The 20,206-nt window shown below is 42.4% G+C and overlaps 1 protein-coding gene across 1 annotated transcript in view; it reads left to right on the plus strand.

Annotated features, from left to right (window-relative positions):
* The window catches only part of rps6kc1 (ribosomal protein S6 kinase B1), a 30,447-nt gene extending 13,736 nt beyond the window's left edge, over window positions 1-16,711 (plus strand). Inside the window, exons 12-16 of the mRNA XM_085372075.1 lie at window positions 3,053-4,690; window positions 7,341-7,430; window positions 12,661-12,743; window positions 14,473-14,568; window positions 15,347-16,711. Of these exons, the coding sequence (XP_085228201.1) occupies window positions 3,053-4,690; window positions 7,341-7,430; window positions 12,661-12,743; window positions 14,473-14,568; window positions 15,347-15,448 (2,009 nt within the window). The 3' untranslated portion in view covers window positions 15,449-16,711. The remainder of the gene's footprint in view (window positions 1-3,052; window positions 4,691-7,340; window positions 7,431-12,660; window positions 12,744-14,472; window positions 14,569-15,346) is intronic.
* Window positions 16,712-20,206: the final 3,495 nt, after the last annotated feature.

A 20,206-nucleotide genomic window follows, 5' to 3' on the forward strand; every position in this document is an offset into this window, starting at 1 on the left:
GTCCAGATGGGTGTAGACACGATTGAGCAGGTAGATGATGGCGTCCTCAGTTCCGAGACGAGGCTGATAAGCGAACTGAAGGGGATCCAGGTGTGGTCTTACTATGGGTCGCAGCTGGTCCAGGATGAGCCTTTCCAGGGTCTTCATGATGTGGGAGGTCAATGCCACGGGCCTGTAATCCTGGGGGCCACTGGGACATGGCGTCTTTGGTACAGGGACGAGGCATGATGTCTTCCACATCACCGGGACCGTTTATGAAAGACTCCACACAGCTGGGGGGCACAGGTCTTGAGGACAAGGGGACACACTCCGTCTGGTCCAGCAGACTTGCCTGAGTGAAGTCTCCTCATTTGCATCTCAACCTGGTATTGAGTGAAGGTGATGGGTGGGGGAGGGGTGTCAGGAATCTCACAGGAGGCAACAGCGCCATGTGAAGAGAGAGGCTGGCACAGTGGTGTGGTTCTGGATTCCAGGCTGACTACAGGTGAGGTTGTGGGGGTAGGAGCAGACACTGTGGTGTCGAATCTATTGAAAAACAGATTCAACTCATTGGCTCTATTCTCACCTCCCTCAGTTCCCCTGCTGTTGGTTGGCCTGAATCCAGTGATGGTCTTCATGCCCCTCCACACCTCTCTCATGCTGTTCTGCTGGAGTTTCCACTCCAGCTTCCTCCTGTAATTGTCCTTAGCCTCTCTGATCTTGTCCTTTAGTAACACCTGGATCTTCCTCACCTCCTCTTTGTTGCCCCCTCTGAAAGCCCTCTTCTTGTTGTTGAGGAGGGCTTTGATGTCCTTAGTCACCCACGGCTTGTTATTTGGGTAACAATGAACAGTCTGAGCTGGAACAATGGAGTCGGTGCAGAAAGTTATGTAGTCTGTGATACACTCAGTAAGCCCATTGATGTCCTCGGCGTGAGGCTCACAGAGTGTTTCCCAGTCGGTCACCTCGAAACAGCCCTGTAGTTCTGCTAAGGCCTCCTCTGACCACCTCCTGACAGTCCTGGTGGTCACAGGTTCCCTCCTCACAATTGGCACATAGCGGGGGGTGAGGTGAATCAGGTTATGATCTGACCTACCAAGTGGGGGGAGGGAGGAGGAGCTGTATGCATCCTTGACGTTAGCATACAGTAAGTCTAAAGTTTTCTCTCCCCTGGTGGGACAGTCCACATATTGTTTGAATGTTGGTAGTGTATTGTCCAGTGATACATGGTTGAAGTCACCCGAGATCACAATAAAGGCACTCGGGTGCTGAGTCTGTAGCCGAGCTATGGCAGAGTGGATAGTGTCACATGCAGCTGTGGGGTTAGCAGAGGGGGGTACATAAACAGCCACCAAGATGACGTGAGAGAATTCCCTGGGTAAATAATACGGCCTGAGTCCAACAGCACACAGTTCAGTGTCCGGGCAGCAAATCCTTTCTTTGATTGTTATGTTGGCAGGGTTACACCATTGTTAACTAAAACAGCAAGCCCACCTCCTTTCCGCTTACCGCTAGCGATGCTGTCCCTGTCCGCCCGAACAGTGTGGAAGCCTTCCACGGAAGCATTCTCATCGGGAATGTCCTGGTGCATCCATGATTCGGTGAAACACATCAGGCTACACTCTCGGTATTCCCTCTGACTCCGTACCAGTGCTGAGAGCTCGTCGATTTTAATTGCCAACGATCGCACATTACCCATCACGATAGACGGCAGACACGGTTTAAACCTCCTCCTCGCTTCGAGCCTCCGCTGTCTCACCGTCACCTTTTTTTCTTCTCTTCTGTCCTTGACCTCTGCATCCCCGATGTGTTTTCCTCCAAATTTCAGCTGGTACTTCTGCGGGCCTGGCCAGCGAACCGGCCGGCATCAGGGCGATCAGCTGATCTCTGGAGTAAACAGTCCGTGCGTGTAGGAGATGTGCCGCGGTCCCGTTCCTTGATAAAAGTAACAGTTCCACAGCCACCAGAAGAACAAAAACTCTCTCAATCCACATGATTGAGTAAGAGATAGAAAACGGAGGAAAATACAAGTCAGGAAAAAAAAAGAATACATAGAAAAAAAAAGCTAAACTAAGAGAAAAGCAGGAGCGACTGTAACAGGCTGCACGCTGGTTGGCGCATGCGCACTAAGTACTTGTTAAGTAGTTAACAAGTACCAGTAAATTTTAAGTGAAGAATGGAAGAAGAGTGTAGAGGCGTAGAATCAAAGGTGTTTCACATCCAATGTAAAATTTGATGTTATGGTTAGCTTAGTCACCTGACCTCTCCACATAGACGATCTGTAATGTGTTCTCTAGAGCAGTGGGCCCCTGTTTTATCATGAACTAGAGGGTGGCAGCTTGTAATGCAAATATAACTATCGCACTTTATATTATGCACTGTCAATAATTATTACATGATTATCACATCAATACCAATTCGCCATAATGCAGAATCAGTGGGAGCCCAGAGCTTGTTTCATGGCTTTATTAGCTAGCTGGGCAATATTATACAGAGTAGATGTGGAGCGTGTGAATCACCTGTTGCGAAAGTTGCACCTGAAGCTGCAATTTAAATGGGATTCTTGACATTTTCTTTTAAATACAGTTTTCTTTCCATTGTCCTCAGCTTTTTGTGAGGGTTAGCTTTCAGAGTTACTGATGCATGGGGGCAGAAAAAAATCTCAGAACTAAGTTAAGTGCAGGAGTTAAGTCCAACTCGAAAGTGGCATTGTTTGGAAAAGTAAAAATGTCTGGAAAACTGATAAAAAATAAAATACATACAATTTTAAGCAATTTTCTTCTGTCTTTGCGGCCTGGTAGCAGTCCTCAGGCCAATGGTTGGGGACCTCTGGTCTACAGGAAGATAAGTTGTTATTGTTAACGCTGGAGCAGAAATGTTTTAGATAAAGAAAACTGTTTCCTAGGAACAAGATTATGTGTTCATGATAATAATCACAAAGAAAAACAGGAAAGTGATTATCTAGCTAATATTGGCTCATTTGTTTCTGTCTGCTCCCTAAGTTCTACTTCTGATACCTCTGGTTCTCCCCATATTGTGCACTGTTTTCTTTTTAATGCTCTGCTTTTTTCAGGTGGGAAACTGTGGTCTCACATTGGAAAATACATGCATAACTCCAGCCCAGAGGACAGCTTTGACATCCCTTTCATCCAGAAAAGTCACACAACTGCCGTGCGCTCTCCTCAACATACCATGCCACAGCTGGAAGTAGATTCAGCCAGCTGTGGTTCGGTGCCTGTTGCTGATTCAGAGTCTGTCTCTGGGCTACAGAAGGAACCCGAGAGCCTCTTTTCTCCTCTTAAAAGCGTTCTTCCTCCCAGGCTTGTGGAGCAAACTGACTCTGGAGCCACTTCTGAAGAAGAGTGCACCAACAGCTATTTGACCCTTTGCAATGAGTATGAACAGGAGAAAGTAGAACCGGATGCACTGCAGGAGGAGGAAGAGAAGAGCGAGCAGGAAATGCTCTCATTAGAGGTACCTAATGCAACGACCACCACATCGTCACGTAGCCGCTCACTTCTCAGCAATGAAAGCCTTTCTTCACCAATCAGTTCTCAGGAGCTTGGCTTCTTCAGTGAGTTGTCTGATAAAAGCGGTAATGCCCAAGACAGCGATCAAAACCGCGGTGAGGGACAGGATCACAATGAAGTCTTTAGTCCTTTACGTTCCCCCGCTGTGCCTCTGTCTTTAGATGAGTCCAAGAACACGCCAATGGAGTTTTTTCGTATTGACAGCAAAGACAGTGCAAGCGAGGTTATGTGCCTTGAACTAGGAGAGCAGCGTCCCTCTCATAAACAAGTCCCTTTCTTTTCTACGTCCGACCTGGACTCAGGTGTAACTGAAGATCTTCCAGAGCTGGCTCAGGAGGTCAAAGGTCCCGGGTTGGATCTTTGGGGTTTGGACTGTAGTGATAAAGCCTCCAATGAGTCAGTGCCAGTGATCTCATTTAAAGAAGCAGTAGTGGAGGATGAGGGGCATCCACCAGACCTTTTGGTGAACCTCCCTGTAGTGAGTGGGACTGCAGACTCTTTACAGGAGGAATTGGAGACTTCAGGAGTGTGTCTGGGCCTCGAGGTCACGGCCTCTCCTCAAAAGTTCATCCAGCCAGATGTCTTACAGCTTCATACTCAGCCTGAGGAAGAGGAGGAACAGCCACTGGAGCAGGACCTTTCATCTTTATGTACAGCCTCTGCAACTTGTGACACGAGTGTTGCATCTCCATCTCCATTCAACTCGCTTTTGGATGACTACAGTCTGGCATTGGGACAAGAGGCTTCTGACAAAATGTTTATCCACTCTGAACGCCAAAATAATGACCTCCCTCTTGACACAGGCATTCCAGACACTGATTCTCATAGTGAGAAACTAGAGCCCAGTGCAAGAGTAAACACAGACTTGGTTCCAAACAGCACAGGCTCTGACTCGGCCACAAATGGCACAGAGGCCTGTGGAGCGGTTGAGAATTTATTAGGACTTGATGACGAATCATCAAGAGTTATTAGTAATACAGGTGGCAGCGAATTTGATAAAGAAGTATCCCGGCTGTTTGCCGAGCTGGACAAGCTGTCGTTGGCTGCTTCCCAAGCTCGTATCCCGGAGGAGTTTGTACGGTGCTGGGCAGTAGAGATGGTGACAGCCTTGGATTCTCTACACCAAGAAGGGATCATCTGCCGGGACCTAAATCCCAATAACATCCTGCTTGACCACCAAGGTCAGACTTTTTTTTTTTTTTGTCCATACCCTTTATAATTGTGTTAAGGGTTTTGTTTTTATTCTGTCGGGCATTTAATCAGTCCTTAAAGGGGAATAAGATCAAAATTAATATTTAGTTATGTTTGATAAGTAAAGAAAGAAGGATATGCAGTTTAATGACAGAATGTTAATAATTAGTCTAGTTTACCATACTTTTCCAACCTTGGTAATAGCTACCCCAAGTCATCATTCCCGTCACTTCTTGGTGGATTACTGGGTACATGGGTAACATGTATGTTAAGGACTTTTACACATGAAACTAGGGCTGTTTGATATGTGGTGTCGCAAAATAAACAGTTTACGGCAATATTTTTCATCGTTTTGATGGTCACTGTAGTGTAGGGCTGCTCAATTAATCGAATTTTAATCTCGATTACGATCTGAGCTTTCAACGATCATTAAAAATGACTGAGCCGATTATTAGCCCCTCCCTCGTGCTTTACTCTCGCGCTGCTCCGTGTGGAAAATCGAGCGCACCTCTCTGCATTTCGAACACGTGTCACAATAATTAAGAGCAGCGGTCCCCAACCCCCGGGCCTCGGACCGGTACCGGTCCGTGATTCGTTTGGTACCGGGCCGCGAGAGTTGAGGCTCAAGTGTGAAATGTATAGTTTTCAGGGTTTTTATCAGTTTTCAGCGTTATTTTGTTATCGCTTTTATCGTTAACTCGGTTTCCCTGGGTCTTTTCACGTGTGTTATGAATAAATCTTCTTTTTTTCGGTACCGGTACTAGTTTTATTTTGTTGTATTTATCCGCGACACCTTAAAGGCGGTCCGTGAAAATATTGTCGGGCATAAACCGGTCCGTGGCGCAAAAAAGGTTGGGTACCGCTGATTAAGAGGACCCGAGGGAAGCTCGGAAAGCTAAGCAGAAGTTATTTGGAGAGGAGAGTGACTGCCGTTGGTTGAAAAGAGAGGTAAAAAAAAACTAAAGTGGTGTGGAAACATTATGGGTTTGCGGAGTCAGACGTGGATCAAGTAGACATAGTGTGTAAACTTTGCTACGGTGTCGTAGCTGCACCACAGAGCAACAATGCAAAGTTTACTAAACATAGATGTTTACATTTTTCATTTATTTTTTATATTGCAAACATTTGCACTGTTATCAGTATTTGCACACTATTTTATATTATTTTTTGACAATCTTTAAAGTCATTATTCAATACATTGTTATTGTTAAATAAATATCGTCAAATAATCGAGATCTCAATTTCAGTGAAAATAATCGTGATTATCATTTTTGCCATAATCGAGCAGCCCTACTGTAGTGGCTATATTAATTTCTTAAAGTTCTCTCTTTCTCTTATATTTAATATAACCACACTACTGACGGACAAGCGCCTGTTTTTATGCATTGTCGTTAGCAACAACGATGGTAAAACCATGGCATGTCCGCTTGTTTAGTTTCCACATAAATCCTTCACAATAAAGCTCAAGATCCTGTTGAGACTTTTCAAAATAAACGAAATCACGTGAAAAAGTATGCAGAGTATTTACGGATGAGAAGCAAAAAAAAGAGCCGTCAGGTGCTAAAAAATAAACCTTAGACTCAAACGTTAGAACAGGCTTTTCCCCGCAGCATGGCGTGTAATAAATACTCACAAAGAAAACAGCGGCCGTTACAACCTATGTCTAAAAATGTGTAGTTTCTTGCATCATTTGAAACAGTCGACTCCAGGTACACGAAGCCCAGCTGGAAACACTTCAGCTACCCGAGATTCACAGAATTTAGAGAAAATGTGATTTTTATCGTTATCGGGACGATAGATGTTTTATATCGGGATATGAGATTTTAGTCATATCGCACAGCCCTACATGAAACGATAAAATGCACTAAAACAAGAAACCAGGGAAGCAATTTAAACCTCTAACAGTCAATATGAAAATTAAATGCGCACTTGATTAATCTAATCTTGATTAAATTTACCAGAAGCTGGACAAAACCAGGTTTAAAAAGAGATAAATAAATCACCATGAAGCAGCTACTGTATATAACAGTTGTCATGTTTAATTTGCCCTTTTTTCCCTCCCCAAACTGGATAACTTGCATTGTAAAGATACAGTCCACAGCCTTCATCAGTCAGCCGTGATCTAATCTGTTTAGCAGAATGAAGTCTCTCTGAGAAGCGAAAGCGTTGTTTTACCATGAGGTCACAGATTCCCCCTCAACTTCTTCTTTTGTCGTCCTACAATCATCTCTCTCCACCTCGTTATCAACAAGCATCTAATTAGCTGAGTGGCTGTTTTCGTCTCCCTGGTGGTAATTATTGTTCTAAAGGGCCCATCAACGGCCTAGTGTGGTGCATCAGTCTGGCTAGCCCAGGCTAATGGCCATGGCTACCTAATGACACCATTAGTTCTAATGATAGCTTTAACGGGTACCCGCTAAACAGGAGTAATCGCTGGGGCTGTGTGCTTGAAAAGTTCAGAGGGATGTAGAGCGGCAGAAAGGAATGGAGGAAGGAAGTGCTTTAAAGGTGGGGTGAACGGTTTGAAAAGTTGAGTGTCTGGGTGACACTAGACGTGTGGGTTTGATGAGAGGCAGAGCAACAGATTTATGTTTAACAGACTCCAAGCTGAACGCTTTCTGTCTTTTCTTCTCATCTTAGGTCACGTTCAGCTTACCTACTTCTGCAGCTGGAGTGATGTGGAGGAATCCTGTGACAAACAGGCCATTGCCAATATGTACTGTGCGCCAGGTGAGACATATGCAAAGGTTTCAGTACATTTTTCTATTGATTTCTTTCATTTTATCAGTTAGTGGGTATATTTGCAGTTAATTATATGCTGACTTTTGATAATTCCCACCACCATAATACTCAAAGGAGCTTGCAAAAAAAGCTCCTTTTTATATAAACTAATGAAATATGAAGTATTGAAAAACTAACAAAATAAAATAAATGTACATAAATCTTTCATGGGGTTAAAATACTTCTTATTCATTTTATTTACCTGTCTAATTGGTCAGTATATTAAGAATAAATAAGAAACGCCATTCATTTTTAACTCTTCCTCCACAAATGTGAGTTGCTGAATCTCGTTGTAGTTGTTCTGATGTCCTGTAGAGTGCGCTGTTGTGCAGCAGTCAACTGGTAGCACGGCGGGCCTGCTTGTGGCAGCTCTGGCATGCTGTTTAAAAGCTGCCTAAAACAAACTGGTGCTAGACTACAGCACCGAGTCCCTACTTAGCCCTTCAGCATGCGTGGTTGGGCATTTGTACATGTATGTGTGCCGTCTAATGTATTGGTCCTTTAAGCAGGTGGCTTCACACTAAGGCTGTCAGGCAGAGTGTGTGTGATGTGTTTAATCTTCTCAAAATGTTTTAGCGGCTAGTTGAAAACACTGGATGCATTCTGAGACACTCACAATGACCCTCACACCCATTCACTCTCCCACACACTTATATTTAGCTATTCTTTCATATTCATCCTCTCGCTCAAGTCAGGAAGGTCACTTCAGATTTAAATCCTCCTTTTGTCTAGAACGTACAGTGTCTCACTTTTGTAATAAATCTGAAAGGAACAAATGCTCTCTTTAATATCCAAAGTGTTCATTTTTATTCCCTTGGCAGCAGCTTGTTTAACAGCTTACTAATAGAAGTGCATACATTTTGAGACATGTGTTGTGAGTGATGTGGAAGCTAGCTTAAACTCTTAAATGGTGAGCAAAGACATCCCACTTGTTTATTTTTCTTCAGTTATTGTAAGCAGTGGTAATTTTTACACTAGTCTCAAATGCGTGGTTGATGAGTAAACTGTAATATGCGGATGATGCTTATCCAGTAAATATAGCCTCATTAAAAGATTTTTTTAATGCATTGTATTTTATGCAAGCTTTTTAAGTTCTATCCTCATGTATTTTTGGTACATATTTGGTACCCATAAATATATTTCATTTAAAATGATATCAAAATGTTTCAGTTAAACCAAAATTTACAGTTTTTAGTTCAATGGAAGTCATCCTTGACAGCGTGTTTCAATGGTAAGAGGCGCAGGAGACAGCAACATAATGACACCTTTACTTCATCTAAGCCATCTGCAGTTCCTCCTGAAAAAATAATGTGTTTGGCTCACATTAGTATAATTCATGCCGTAGCATCAAAAACATTTTATGACAATATGTGACCGGGAAGAAAATGTGGTTCTGTGATAAAAGGCAGATGACCTGTGAACTGAGCTGAAACTGAACCCACCTCGGCCTAAGTGTGAAAGGTCTAGTTAGTCAAACAAGTTGATCCCATGTGAATTTAAGGATGTAATGCATTTTAGCTGCCAACAGGGGGTGTGTTACGCTGCTGTTAAATGAAAAGACTGCTTCGACATATATCGACTGTCCTACTCAAACGCTGGCAACTTTCTCTCTCTTTCTAGCGTCTCGTTCTGCCTCATCTTTATTTAAAATTCATCCATAAAGACACATTAAAATGTAGAAGCTGTCACACACTTTGTTTATTTATTTATGTCACACCAGAAGACTTCTACATCATGGACATGCATGTGTGTGTGTGTGTGTGTGTGTGTGTGTGTGTGTGTGTGTGTGTGTGTGTGTGTGTGTGTGTGTGTGTGTGTGTGTGTGTGTGTGTGTGTGTGTGTGTGTGTGTGTGTGTGTGTGTGTGTGTCCTGCCCTTGTTATGCATTGCTGTTTATCCAGACAGGGTCAACTCATGCAATGGCTTCATTCCTGATGACAGATTTATGAATGTTTGCCAGAAAGCTAGCAGGGGGCCTGCTGTGACTGTGTGTGTGTGTGTCAGAAGGAGAGAAACATGTTTTTAAATAACACATATTCACACCCAAAAAAACACAGGAGTGTTCTTGGAAAATGCATCGGCAGCAGGGCATTAATCCGTTTGTCCAGCACTTCTGCTTATTTATTTTCTCACCATTTTTTTTCTTTACTGATAAACATCAGATGGCTAATGTTTTGTTCCTGGTAAGAAAAAAAAAAACGCCTTTGCGCGAACATGACCTGATTTGAGCAGAAATGGGAATTGTTTATTGTTCTGCTGAGAAGGAAGCACAGCCAAAACCGATTGTCTTCGATTTCTAAGAAAAGGGAAATTAAATATTCTTCCTCTCTGAGGTGACAAGGCAGTTCCTCAGGACACGATCATCATAACCACTGTTTGTTTTATTGTTTTTGTTTTGTTTTGTTTTTTTAAGTCCTTTTACCTGCTCAGCCACGCCTGATCTGATTGAAGTTACGGTTTAGTTCTCCTTTTGACACAGAGCCATCATCTCATTATTTTTTGAAAGGTTATACAAAGAAGAACATGTACCCTGAAGCCTTAAAGTACTTCTGCTTTACTATTTCAGTGTGGAAAAAGAAATTCACCCCCTGCCCCCTAGAGTGGAGGTGATCTGGTGTCTTTGTTGTGATATGGGGTCATTTTACTGGCAACATTTGAGTATATCTTGTCTAATTAGAAGAAACCTTCACTACAAATCAATTCAAAGTTGTTTGGACTTCACAGCTACTGGTTCCAAATGTTGGTCGGGGCTTTGGACCCGTGTCATCATAAAATTAAGGGTCAGATTTACTAAATGGCACAGTCAGTTCATTTCATTATCAAGTGCAAAAAATAAGATATCCTTTTTTCCCAATGTTAAATGTATTAATGGTAGTTGCAAACGTTAGTAGATCTTTTTGTGCGTTGATACCTTGAGAAAGGAACTCCCAGAAAGACATCCTAAGATTTGTTTGCTTGTTAGTCAGATTAGTTAAAGGATTTTATCTGCTTGGCCCAACTTACACGTGATTAGGAGTTTTCAATTAGTTTATCATTGAGATTGCAGGCAAAACTGGACACTGGTCAAAAGTTCACAAGTGTGTGTATATTTGTAGATGTTCGTGTTGATCTAAAGTTCCTTCTTAATCCAGAGATTCCATTCATGCACGGTGTAGGGTCTTGGCCTTTTCTTTTCTTTAGTTTTTCCCATAAACTTGAAGTTTATTCACAGTCTCTTTGTGGTTTCGTCGTATCGTTTTTATAATGGAATCTTTTTATACAAATGTATTTATACCTTGCATGTCTTGTGTAAATCTCTTTGTTTTAAATTGTCGAGAGATCCTTTACACACAGTGCTCGCCTTGCCTTGGAACAGCAAACATCAATCCTTCCTTACTTCCTACCTGCATATACTTGACTTCCTCTTTTGGTAATGACTGTCGGTTAAGTTTTTAGGGAAGTCAGACCGAGAGGAGAAGAGAGAAAGTTCCTTATGGCCCCCAGGAGGGAGGAGATGAAGTGTGATTAAGATACAAAGTAGGAGGGAACTTCATTGTTGAGGGGAAAGGGAAGAAGAGGCCATGAGGTGAACACACTGTATTGTTGTCGCGTTGGAGCTGAACTTGTCTGTATCCCTTTGTTGTCTTAGAATTCTCGTGTGTTTTTTTTTTCTTCTTCTTCTTTGAGCTGTTGAAGAAATACAATGCAAAGTTAGTTTAAGTATGCTCAGTGTGGAAAATGTGCAGATCGTGTAGCACACCGTAACACTGGGCTTTGCACGACCCATGGCCTGTGGATGCAGTTAATTCGCCCATCCTCTCCTCTCTTTCTGCATCTCCCTTTCTCCTGCCTCGCTCTGACAGAGCGGTAAGTGTAGCCAGCTCCACTGTACTCTCCCTGCAGCTCCTTAGACATTAATCCATTGTGATGACATCGACCTTGCTCTGAGACGTTCGCGTGTGTGTGTGTGTGTGTGTCCAGTATTTTCCCTCCAGCTTATAACTACACAGGTATCACTGGTCCATTCAATGACGATCTTCTCTCCTTGGCTGTCAAAACAGTAGTCCTGGGGAGCCCTGAAGACTGGTTGCTCAGTTGGCCGTGCGCGCGCGTGTGTGTGTGTTTGTGAGTATATGAAACATGCAAGTCGTATCATAGCCCTCTCTAACCTTGGCTGCAAGAGAGCTGCACAGTCCCCTGGAGTTCTCAGCAGCCTCCAGGAGACGAGGGGTCTTTGTCTAATATCCTCCTCCAGCTGAGGAGCCAGGTCCCTGGGCGCACACAACCATGACCCTGGGTCCCGGCCCAGTGGGCGACCAGACCCCCTCCCTCTGGACAGGAGAGGAGAGGGACACTAAGCGGCACAAGAGGCCATCTGGTACCCAATGGAGCTGCCGTACACGCTTGACTTTTGCAAACAAGTGTCACTCTTGTTCTCTGTGTCTTAGTTAGACTTGTGCTGCGGAGCCTGCCAGATGGGTTGTAGATCAGTTATTTCTGTCAGGTTTTTGAACAAAATACATAATTTTGGGATGTAAGTAAAATAGGAAACTAGTTTCTGACACTTTACGGAGCAAAAAAATACTTGAATGAAGAATTTTTTTTCTTCAAACAAGCTGATGTCATTAGTTTTAGCCCTGAGCTCAACTAAAAGAAAATGTGGGAGTAAAGAAAAATGAACAACATATTTTACTCTTTTTTTTTTTTTCTTTTTTTTCCTCAAGTGTTCCTGCTTTATCTTTCTTGATTTGTGTGTGTGTATGTGCTGCCTGAGTGTCTGTGTGTTGCATGAGTGTGTGTGTTTGTGTTTGAGGTCAGGTCATGCAGATGGCGTGAAGTTGCAGCACAGACGGTTTCCTCAATTTAACTGCTTTTTATTATGCAAATCACCCTTTTATGAGACACACACTTTGTGTGTGAGTGTGGCCACGTTTTTGTGCTCATTTCGAATTGATTGCAACAATTCAGCAAAATATTAATCCAAGTTGTTACTCTGAAACGGTGGCACAAAAGCAAGATCCTTAAAGTTTATCGTAGGCTTAAGATCAACGACTCCACGTCTGTATGGTTGATCATATCCCGACTTCACATTTGTCACTAGTTTATTATTGCTACCTGGGTTCCTCTCCCACACACAGATGATTTCTCTGCTTTTTAATTTATTGATCATTTCTGTCTCTCTCCTCTCGCTCTCGCTTCAGAGGTGGGAGGTATTGGTGAGGAGACGGCATCGTGTGATTGGTGGAGTTTGGGCGCCATCCTGTTTGAACTCCTGACAGGCATGGTGAGTCAAAAAGTACAAAAACTGTTTTGTTTTGTTTTTTTATCTTTGTTGCGAAGGTGTTGTGGGATGTCTGTAGGTGTCTTGGCTTTCAACTCTCTCACACTCTTTATGGTCGTGCCAGGTTGTGTGTGATTCTGCGCGCGTGTCTGTATGTGTTTGAGTAGGTGGAGGTTGTTGTTTTGGTGTGTGCGTGTTTGTGCGAGGTGCGTCTTGGCTGCAGTCTCTTACTCTGGTTCTCAGGGAGTGCCAGGGGTGTCGGTGTGACTTTCTCCCCCAGCCTGAGCTCCATCTGCTGGGCCATGGGGTCAGCTCTCACCGGGCCTCTTTGCTGGCTCCTAGAGCAGCGCTGGGCTTGGAGCACACCGACCTTAGATCGCCGTGGAAGGTGAAGACCAGGGCAGCTCTCAAGGTGCTGCAGCTCGGCTGGTCCAGGATCAGAGGGGACCATCTTTTAAGACCAGCTTGGGAGAAAGGGGAGAATCTCAGAGCCTTTTGTTTTGAAGATAACGGATACATTTATAGCTGTTATGCATGTACACAAACGCATGCTAATTATAACTTGCTGCTCTCTTGAAGGACAAATTCGCACACGGATGCAAGCACAAACGGCCAGTGCAGGTGCAGAGCGTCCCTTCAATTTTTCATTGTCTATTAAATTTCAATAAATTCTAACTGATTGCCAGTGGGCACATTTTCATATCAGCCATCAGCGCTTCTTTTCAGTGGCTCAGACATGAGTCGGGGTGTTAGGTTAGGGCCATTGTGTTGGAACAATAAACAACTACTTACCTGGGTAAAAAAAAGAAAAAAAAATCCCAAAACAAATAAATAAACAAAAAGCAAACTGAGTGACACAGATGTCTCCTTTGATGATTATGTCTTGGTACAGTCCTGGCAAGGATACACTCACACAGGCACACATAGTGTCTCTTGATCCTTGCAGGATAAGATCTTGCCTGGAGCAGTCTTGACTGCGGCTAGGAACGCAGCCAGAACTCCTGCAGCACGTATCAGGAGAGAGAGAGAGAGCCAACCGACCTAACTGATGGAAAAAACACACAGGCCCCCCCCCCCCCCCCCCCATACAAACACACACAGTTTAAGGCTTTTGCTTGGTGCACACATTTTGCTCTAGCATTTCCAGCCTGTCAGTGAAGATGCACTGAGAAAAGTGCTTTTACAACGAGCGGCAATTACACTCATTATTGTCAATTATTTCAACAATTGGGCTATATACTGTGGTTAGGAAAGCATTTGGAGGTCTTACTGCTTTTTCTCACTTGCAGGATTAGGTTTGCTTTATTTTCCTCTGAGTGAACTGATAATTTGACCTGATCAGGTTTTACCTCTCAAAATATAAAAAAACGTTTCGCATTTACCGGTGATGAGCTGCTGTCCCTTCCAGGAAGCTTTCTCTGTGTAAGCGAAGAACAAACGAACCAAACACAATAATGTTTTTGTCATTCTTTCTTTTTCCTGTGATTTTCACTTCATGTGACACACACAGAGGGACGGCTCCAAGAAAGAGCAACAGTGCTGAAATCATTAGCTTGTTGCAGTTGGTGTGATCAGTGTTGTTTCAGGTGCTCTCGCTCTCTGATCTCCTCCCTATTTGTCCAGTCCTGGTGCTTTAACATTGACTTGTGCTCTGCGGGTGTCCGTATATTCTGTGTGTTTACATGATGGTTATCTACCTCTCTTCTTTCCACTCCTCCTTCCCTCTGCACAGTCTCTGCTGCGCTGCCATCCAGCAGGAATCGGTCGTCACACAGCGCTCAACATCCCCGAGTCTGTTTCGGATGAGGCCAGATCTCTGCTAGAGCAGGTGAGAGTCTAGTGTGATTACTACTAACTTAAATGCTGTACACAGAATTAGGTTTCCCTCCTAAACAGATATTGAGTAGGGCTTTCCCAGGAACAAAGGAAGAACAACTAATAATTTCTTATAGTAGTGCTAGTGGTTAGTATGCAACAAATACAGTGGAAGAAATGGGTTGACATTCACTGATGTTTTCCACCAGACATGTTAGTAATCTCTGAGAAGTGCAATGACACAACAGTGAAATCTTCAAATATATTTTTAAAAAAGCCAAGCTTCACTTTAACGTCATTAAATGATAAGGAATATACAGTATGCATTTGTCAGATTATGGCAGATGAACATGCACTACTGATGATGGACATGTCCTTAATAACACAGCTGGCACTGTGCTAATATCTTAGAGCTAATTGCAAATCCTCAAAATTTGGTAATCTTTGGATATATATTAATGTGGTCAGCCTGGATTTCTCTCTGCTTAATGTAGCATGAAGCTAACAGTAAGCCAGTGTGGCTATGCCTACAAGGTGACAGCATATACAGACTGTATACCGTATTTATTGGATCTGCCTGATGTCTTGATTTTGGTATCATCGTATGCAATACAGTGCTTATACTTTCATAGGCAACAGCTAGTGGTAGTTTGAAACTGTCAGATGTACTGTTTTTAACTCAGACGTTGAGAAAGGCTTTTGGAATAATATGGTTTATTTGTGTCATTTAAATTATTAGTTTCATTAATGTTTTTTTTTCTCTTCAATTTCTGTCTTGTGCTCCTGTGCAGCTGCTCCAGTACAACCCGACAGAGAGACTGGGGGCAGGTGTGGGAGGTGTGGACGATATCAAATCCCACCCCTTTTTTGCCACAGTGGAGTGGCCCAAATAGACTCACCCCATTGTGGAAAGCAGAGTCGCTTGTCGTCAAAAAAAACCTGGCTGTTCTCAGTTAACTTCCTTCTGACCGAACACACAAATACAAATACAGTAAACTGAACTTTGACCCCCTTTTTTTCCCTCTCACTACAGCCACGCAGCCCCCATGTCTGAGTTTTGCCAAGTGAGAGTTTGCTCAGTGCTCATTTCTTTATCTCATTTACTGTGTAACGTTTGGTGCAGGGAACCCTTAACACGTGTGGTGCAATAATTTACGCAGTAAGTGTTTGTACAGAGCGATGATCACTGCAACACTGTTGCATTTCCACTCTGCGCATAGTAGCTGTAAGCCAAAATGATCTAACTGAGAGTGAGAGGTGACATTTTTGTTCCCTCATTGAGTACTGTAAGCTATTCAGTCACTTGAGTCAGCTTTCTTAAAGACCCATGTGCAATACGCTCGGTTTGTTTCCATAGACGACACTTACATCATTCCTCATGGAGCCCACTGAGATTAGCTGACATGAGGCTGTGTGTTGTATAATATATGATTACCTACTTTTTTGTGCGTGTGTGTGTGTGTATGTGTGAAATCCTTTTATTGAAGACCAGCCCAAGAACAGTAAATGTAAAATAGACTGACACTATGCAAGGCGAATGAACAAAATAGTTAAGTGATATGAGTTGAGTGGTACTGTTATATGGAGAATTTAGTTACCATGAGATTAAATTATTTGATAGACTGTAACTCTGTAAGGGCCGGTTGGCTTGAGCCTCCTCCCTGTGTGGTCAGTAACGCTTTCAGTGAAGAATGAAAAAGGGTGAGGCGTGAGCTACACATTTAAAACCAGCCCTTTTGCAGAAGGTTGTTTTTATGATTATCAGAGAAAACTCTCTCTGTGTTGTACAACACTGCATTTTGTGCATGTAGGATTAGGATATTTAATACTATAAAAAAAATATATAAATAATGCGTATCATGTAAATATACATTTTTAAGGATCCACTGATAAACAAAAGGACACCAGGTGTCAAAGTTGTGATTACGTTCAAGCTGTCAATCATTTTGGCTCAGTTAAATCCTTTTTCTTTGTGTGCGTTTTGTGGTTGAGCAACACGTCTACTAACTTGCCACAGATACGTTAGCGCTGCCTATGTTGACAGATTTACATTTTTATGGTCACGTGCCATGTATCAGATATAATCATACAAGGCTTTATTGGAGCATTTTCGATACATTTAATACATTTGTCTAATCAATATTCGGATAATCACTCAGCTGTTAGATGCTGCACTCTGTTTTTGCAGTATTCATCCATCTATTAACCATTTTGATGAGACATAAACATAAATGTGACATTTTTTTTGTTTTTCTAATGCTCGCTCTTGTCTGTGGTCAGTGTCGTATCAGTGCACTCTGGAAAACAATAAACATACCTGGATGAGCACATGTACAGTAGTGGTGTGTTTGTGTGTGTACACAGTCATTAAGTGCAAGCAGCTGTGTGTGTATTTCATTTGTTTTTTCCTGTTCTGAGGCTACAACCTGTCTTATCTGCTGGACGCATGATACTCCTAGAAAGCTGATGTCACGCCTGCTGAGTGTCATGTTGAGCGCAATATGAGACGGCACACAGACATGCCAACACACACACACACACACACACACACACACACACACACACACACACACACACAGTATGGTAAATACCCAGCAGTCACTAATGCACAAGGGACCTTTTTTTTTGGGTCCAGTTACTATTTTTCTGCCCTCATTTTGCTTCTACGGCTATTTAAAACTGCCACTACAATTTTTCCAATAAAATTAATATCAGAGTCTTTGTAAAGCAGGAGTGTACATAGAGGTACACTTGGGACAACAATGAGCAGTTTTCACAGTAAAAAGGCAAACTACTGAGGTTGCACCTGTGTGGAAATCAGGCTCCAGGGCTAAAGCACAACAAAAACATTGAGCCAAAAAGCTGCAGTTTCTTGAATGGCCCCTTAACGTTGAATTTGCATGACAATCCTCACAGACTCAGCACAGATATTTTAAACTGCCAACACTACAACATAAATGAATAATTTTCTTCTTCATAAGTGCATGGGAATTATTGTTTTGATTAAGTTATCCATATAAACTGTTAAGGCTCAACTTTGGGGATGTATATAGACTCAAAAGCATTAAATCATAAGGAAAATTGTCACTAAGGTCACATGCAGGGTGAGAGCTTAAGTTTATTTTCCCACAGACTCATCCCTTGATAAAAGAAAGAGTACAGGTTTAAGGCACTTTCACATTGGCTTCTCTTTACAGACTTGACCCCGTGTTGAGATATGCCAAGTTTTTGACTAATAGCACTTTGGGAATCACCTTGTTGGTGCAGAACTAAATAAATGGAAACAAATTGTACATTTTTGTGACTGGCTGCTAAAATTGGTTGTTTGCTAAGTTGTCTGTTATCTGTAGACATAATTGGGGTTCATCCCTCGAGGTAGGTACCTTTTTATGCTTGGATGATTCATAGGTCAGTATTACTTGGCTTTAAAAAAAAAAAAAAAAAAAACTAAGAAAGAAAACAAAGCTCTGAAAATGGTCAGGTACAAGGATGGAACTAAAAATGAGTAATACAAGAGCCAATGTCCAAAGAAAAACTGAAAGACTTGATGGGTGGCTCTAGGTTTTTGCACAGTATTGTACATAATTACTATAAACATACCTCATGCAGTTAATGATTGGATTATTTTCAAAAGGCCCACAAGGACTGTGATGAAAGAAGGAAGTAATTTAGCTACAGCATAAACTCTAGCTAAAACAAATGAGAGCAACATCAGTGTCCTTAACGTGCCTTGACCTGAAAGGTGGAGAAGAAGAAAACTAATTAATCATAAGTTTAGTTTAAAATGTGAGTTGAAGTTACATATGTATGCTCAAAGGGATGCTTTTATTAAACATCTTAAATCAAAGAGAATTCTCTTAGAGATCAATATTCTGGCTTTTTCCATGTTGAGGAAAAAAATTACAGTCTAAGCGCAGTGACCTGAATGCGAAGCATTTCCCGCTTTGTCTCCATTACCTGACGTGCCACACGCTTATCCACGCACAGGTCGCAGGAGTTTGTTAGCAGTGTCGTAGTGCATTCCTCTGTGTCAGCTTAGCCGCCACGGGGTCAAGAGTCTGGGCTTATTAGTGCTTGTCATAAGACCTGTCTCACATTACACACACACTCAGGGCAAGAGGTTCACTTCAGTTCAGAGAAGAAGCCTGTCAATCTTATTCAGTGCAGATGTGAGTTATGCCTTCAGTGGGTTCGCAATAGCTGCAGGATCCCTCCAAGCATATTTTTATGATTTCTCTAGTTCCTGGTTACATTTTCATCAGATTGTGTGATCGGCGTTAACAACTGCTACAGCTCAGAAATGACTCCTGTTTGCAGTGAGACACTTTCACTTACAAATGTAAAGTTTTAGTGTAGTTGAAGTTTCAGCTTCAAAGCTTTCTTAAGTTCTTGGTGGTTCAGTCTGATCATTAGAGTTCATGTTTGGTTCTGGTGATTGGACTGACACGTTAGTCTACCTGCTCGTCTATTTAAAAGCTCTTCGGTTGCTTCAGCTCTAAGTTTAGAGTTGTTGTCCAGTTAGTTTCGACTCAGCTGTCTAAATCTGAGCACGCAGAAAGTGCCTGTATACGTCTGCATTCATGCTGTTGCTTCCGTCAGCAGTGAAACCATCAGCAAATGCTGGCGTGCCAGTTTCATTAGCAGGCATGCGTGTCCAAGCCTTAACATAAGCACCACCATGTTTGACAGATAAAAGGATGATTCTTTTTTGTTGTCACCACGCTTTTTGCTTTCCATCCTGTTTGATATAAAAGGAAGAATTTTTTTTTCCATTGTAGAACTTTGTTCCAAAACTCAACCAGTTTATTTTTCTGTGTTTTCTGCAAGCTGCGACCTGGCCTTTCTGTTTTTAAGGCTCACCGGGGGGTTTGCATCTTGTTGTGAATTCCCTCAGGTTCTGGTCATGAAGTCTTTCCTGGGTTGTTGACAAGGAAACATGTACGCCTACGTCTTGGAGAACATCCTTGAGCAGTCTTAGAGGGCTCGCTGGTCCACCGGGTCATTTGTCATTTTCTGTACCTTTTCAACTTCTTTTTTTCTGAGGATTTACCCAACTGTTTTACAAAATCGACGATAGTACTGTGCAAAAGTCCTGAGCCGCCCATTATTTATTTGTACTTTATTTGTAGAAAAATGTGAGAGGAGTGCAGTTTTTGTGTTTTACAGACCGCTTTTGACGCTCACTGTGTACGACCTATTGCCACTGATTTTCAGTCTGGTTCTTGTGTAATTTGACATATGTCAGACTTTTCGTCCTGCGTCCCTTCCTTATCAATGGCTTCTCGACAGCCACTTTTTCACTGAGAAAATTTCCCATGAGTCTTCAGTGGATCCAGCAGGGCGTAATTGTTTTTCCTTATTGCTTCAGAACTTTCACTTAGTGTTTATTTTTACTTCACTTTTATGTGTAGACACAATGCTCGTTCATGTTTTTTTATGCTTGTGTTAAGTGTCTTAACAATAAAAAACGTTATCCCCAAATGGTCAGATACTAGGAGTAGATTGAAAGTGAGAAGAAACACAGCCAATGTCCAAAGAAAAACTTTGAAAGACCTTCAGAAAGCCTGGAGAACAAGACCACTTTAAAAATCACAAGAAGAAAAAAATACTTTTCAGATGGAAGCTTGTAGCTGATAAAATAACCCAATATT

Source organism: Diplotaxodon limnothrissa, linkage group LG15, assembly GCF_057381915.1.
Source record: "Diplotaxodon limnothrissa isolate DT_005_m linkage group LG15, D_limnothrissa_male_GT1.1, whole genome shotgun sequence".
NCBI classification, from domain to species: domain Eukaryota; kingdom Metazoa; phylum Chordata; class Actinopteri; order Cichliformes; family Cichlidae; genus Diplotaxodon; species Diplotaxodon limnothrissa.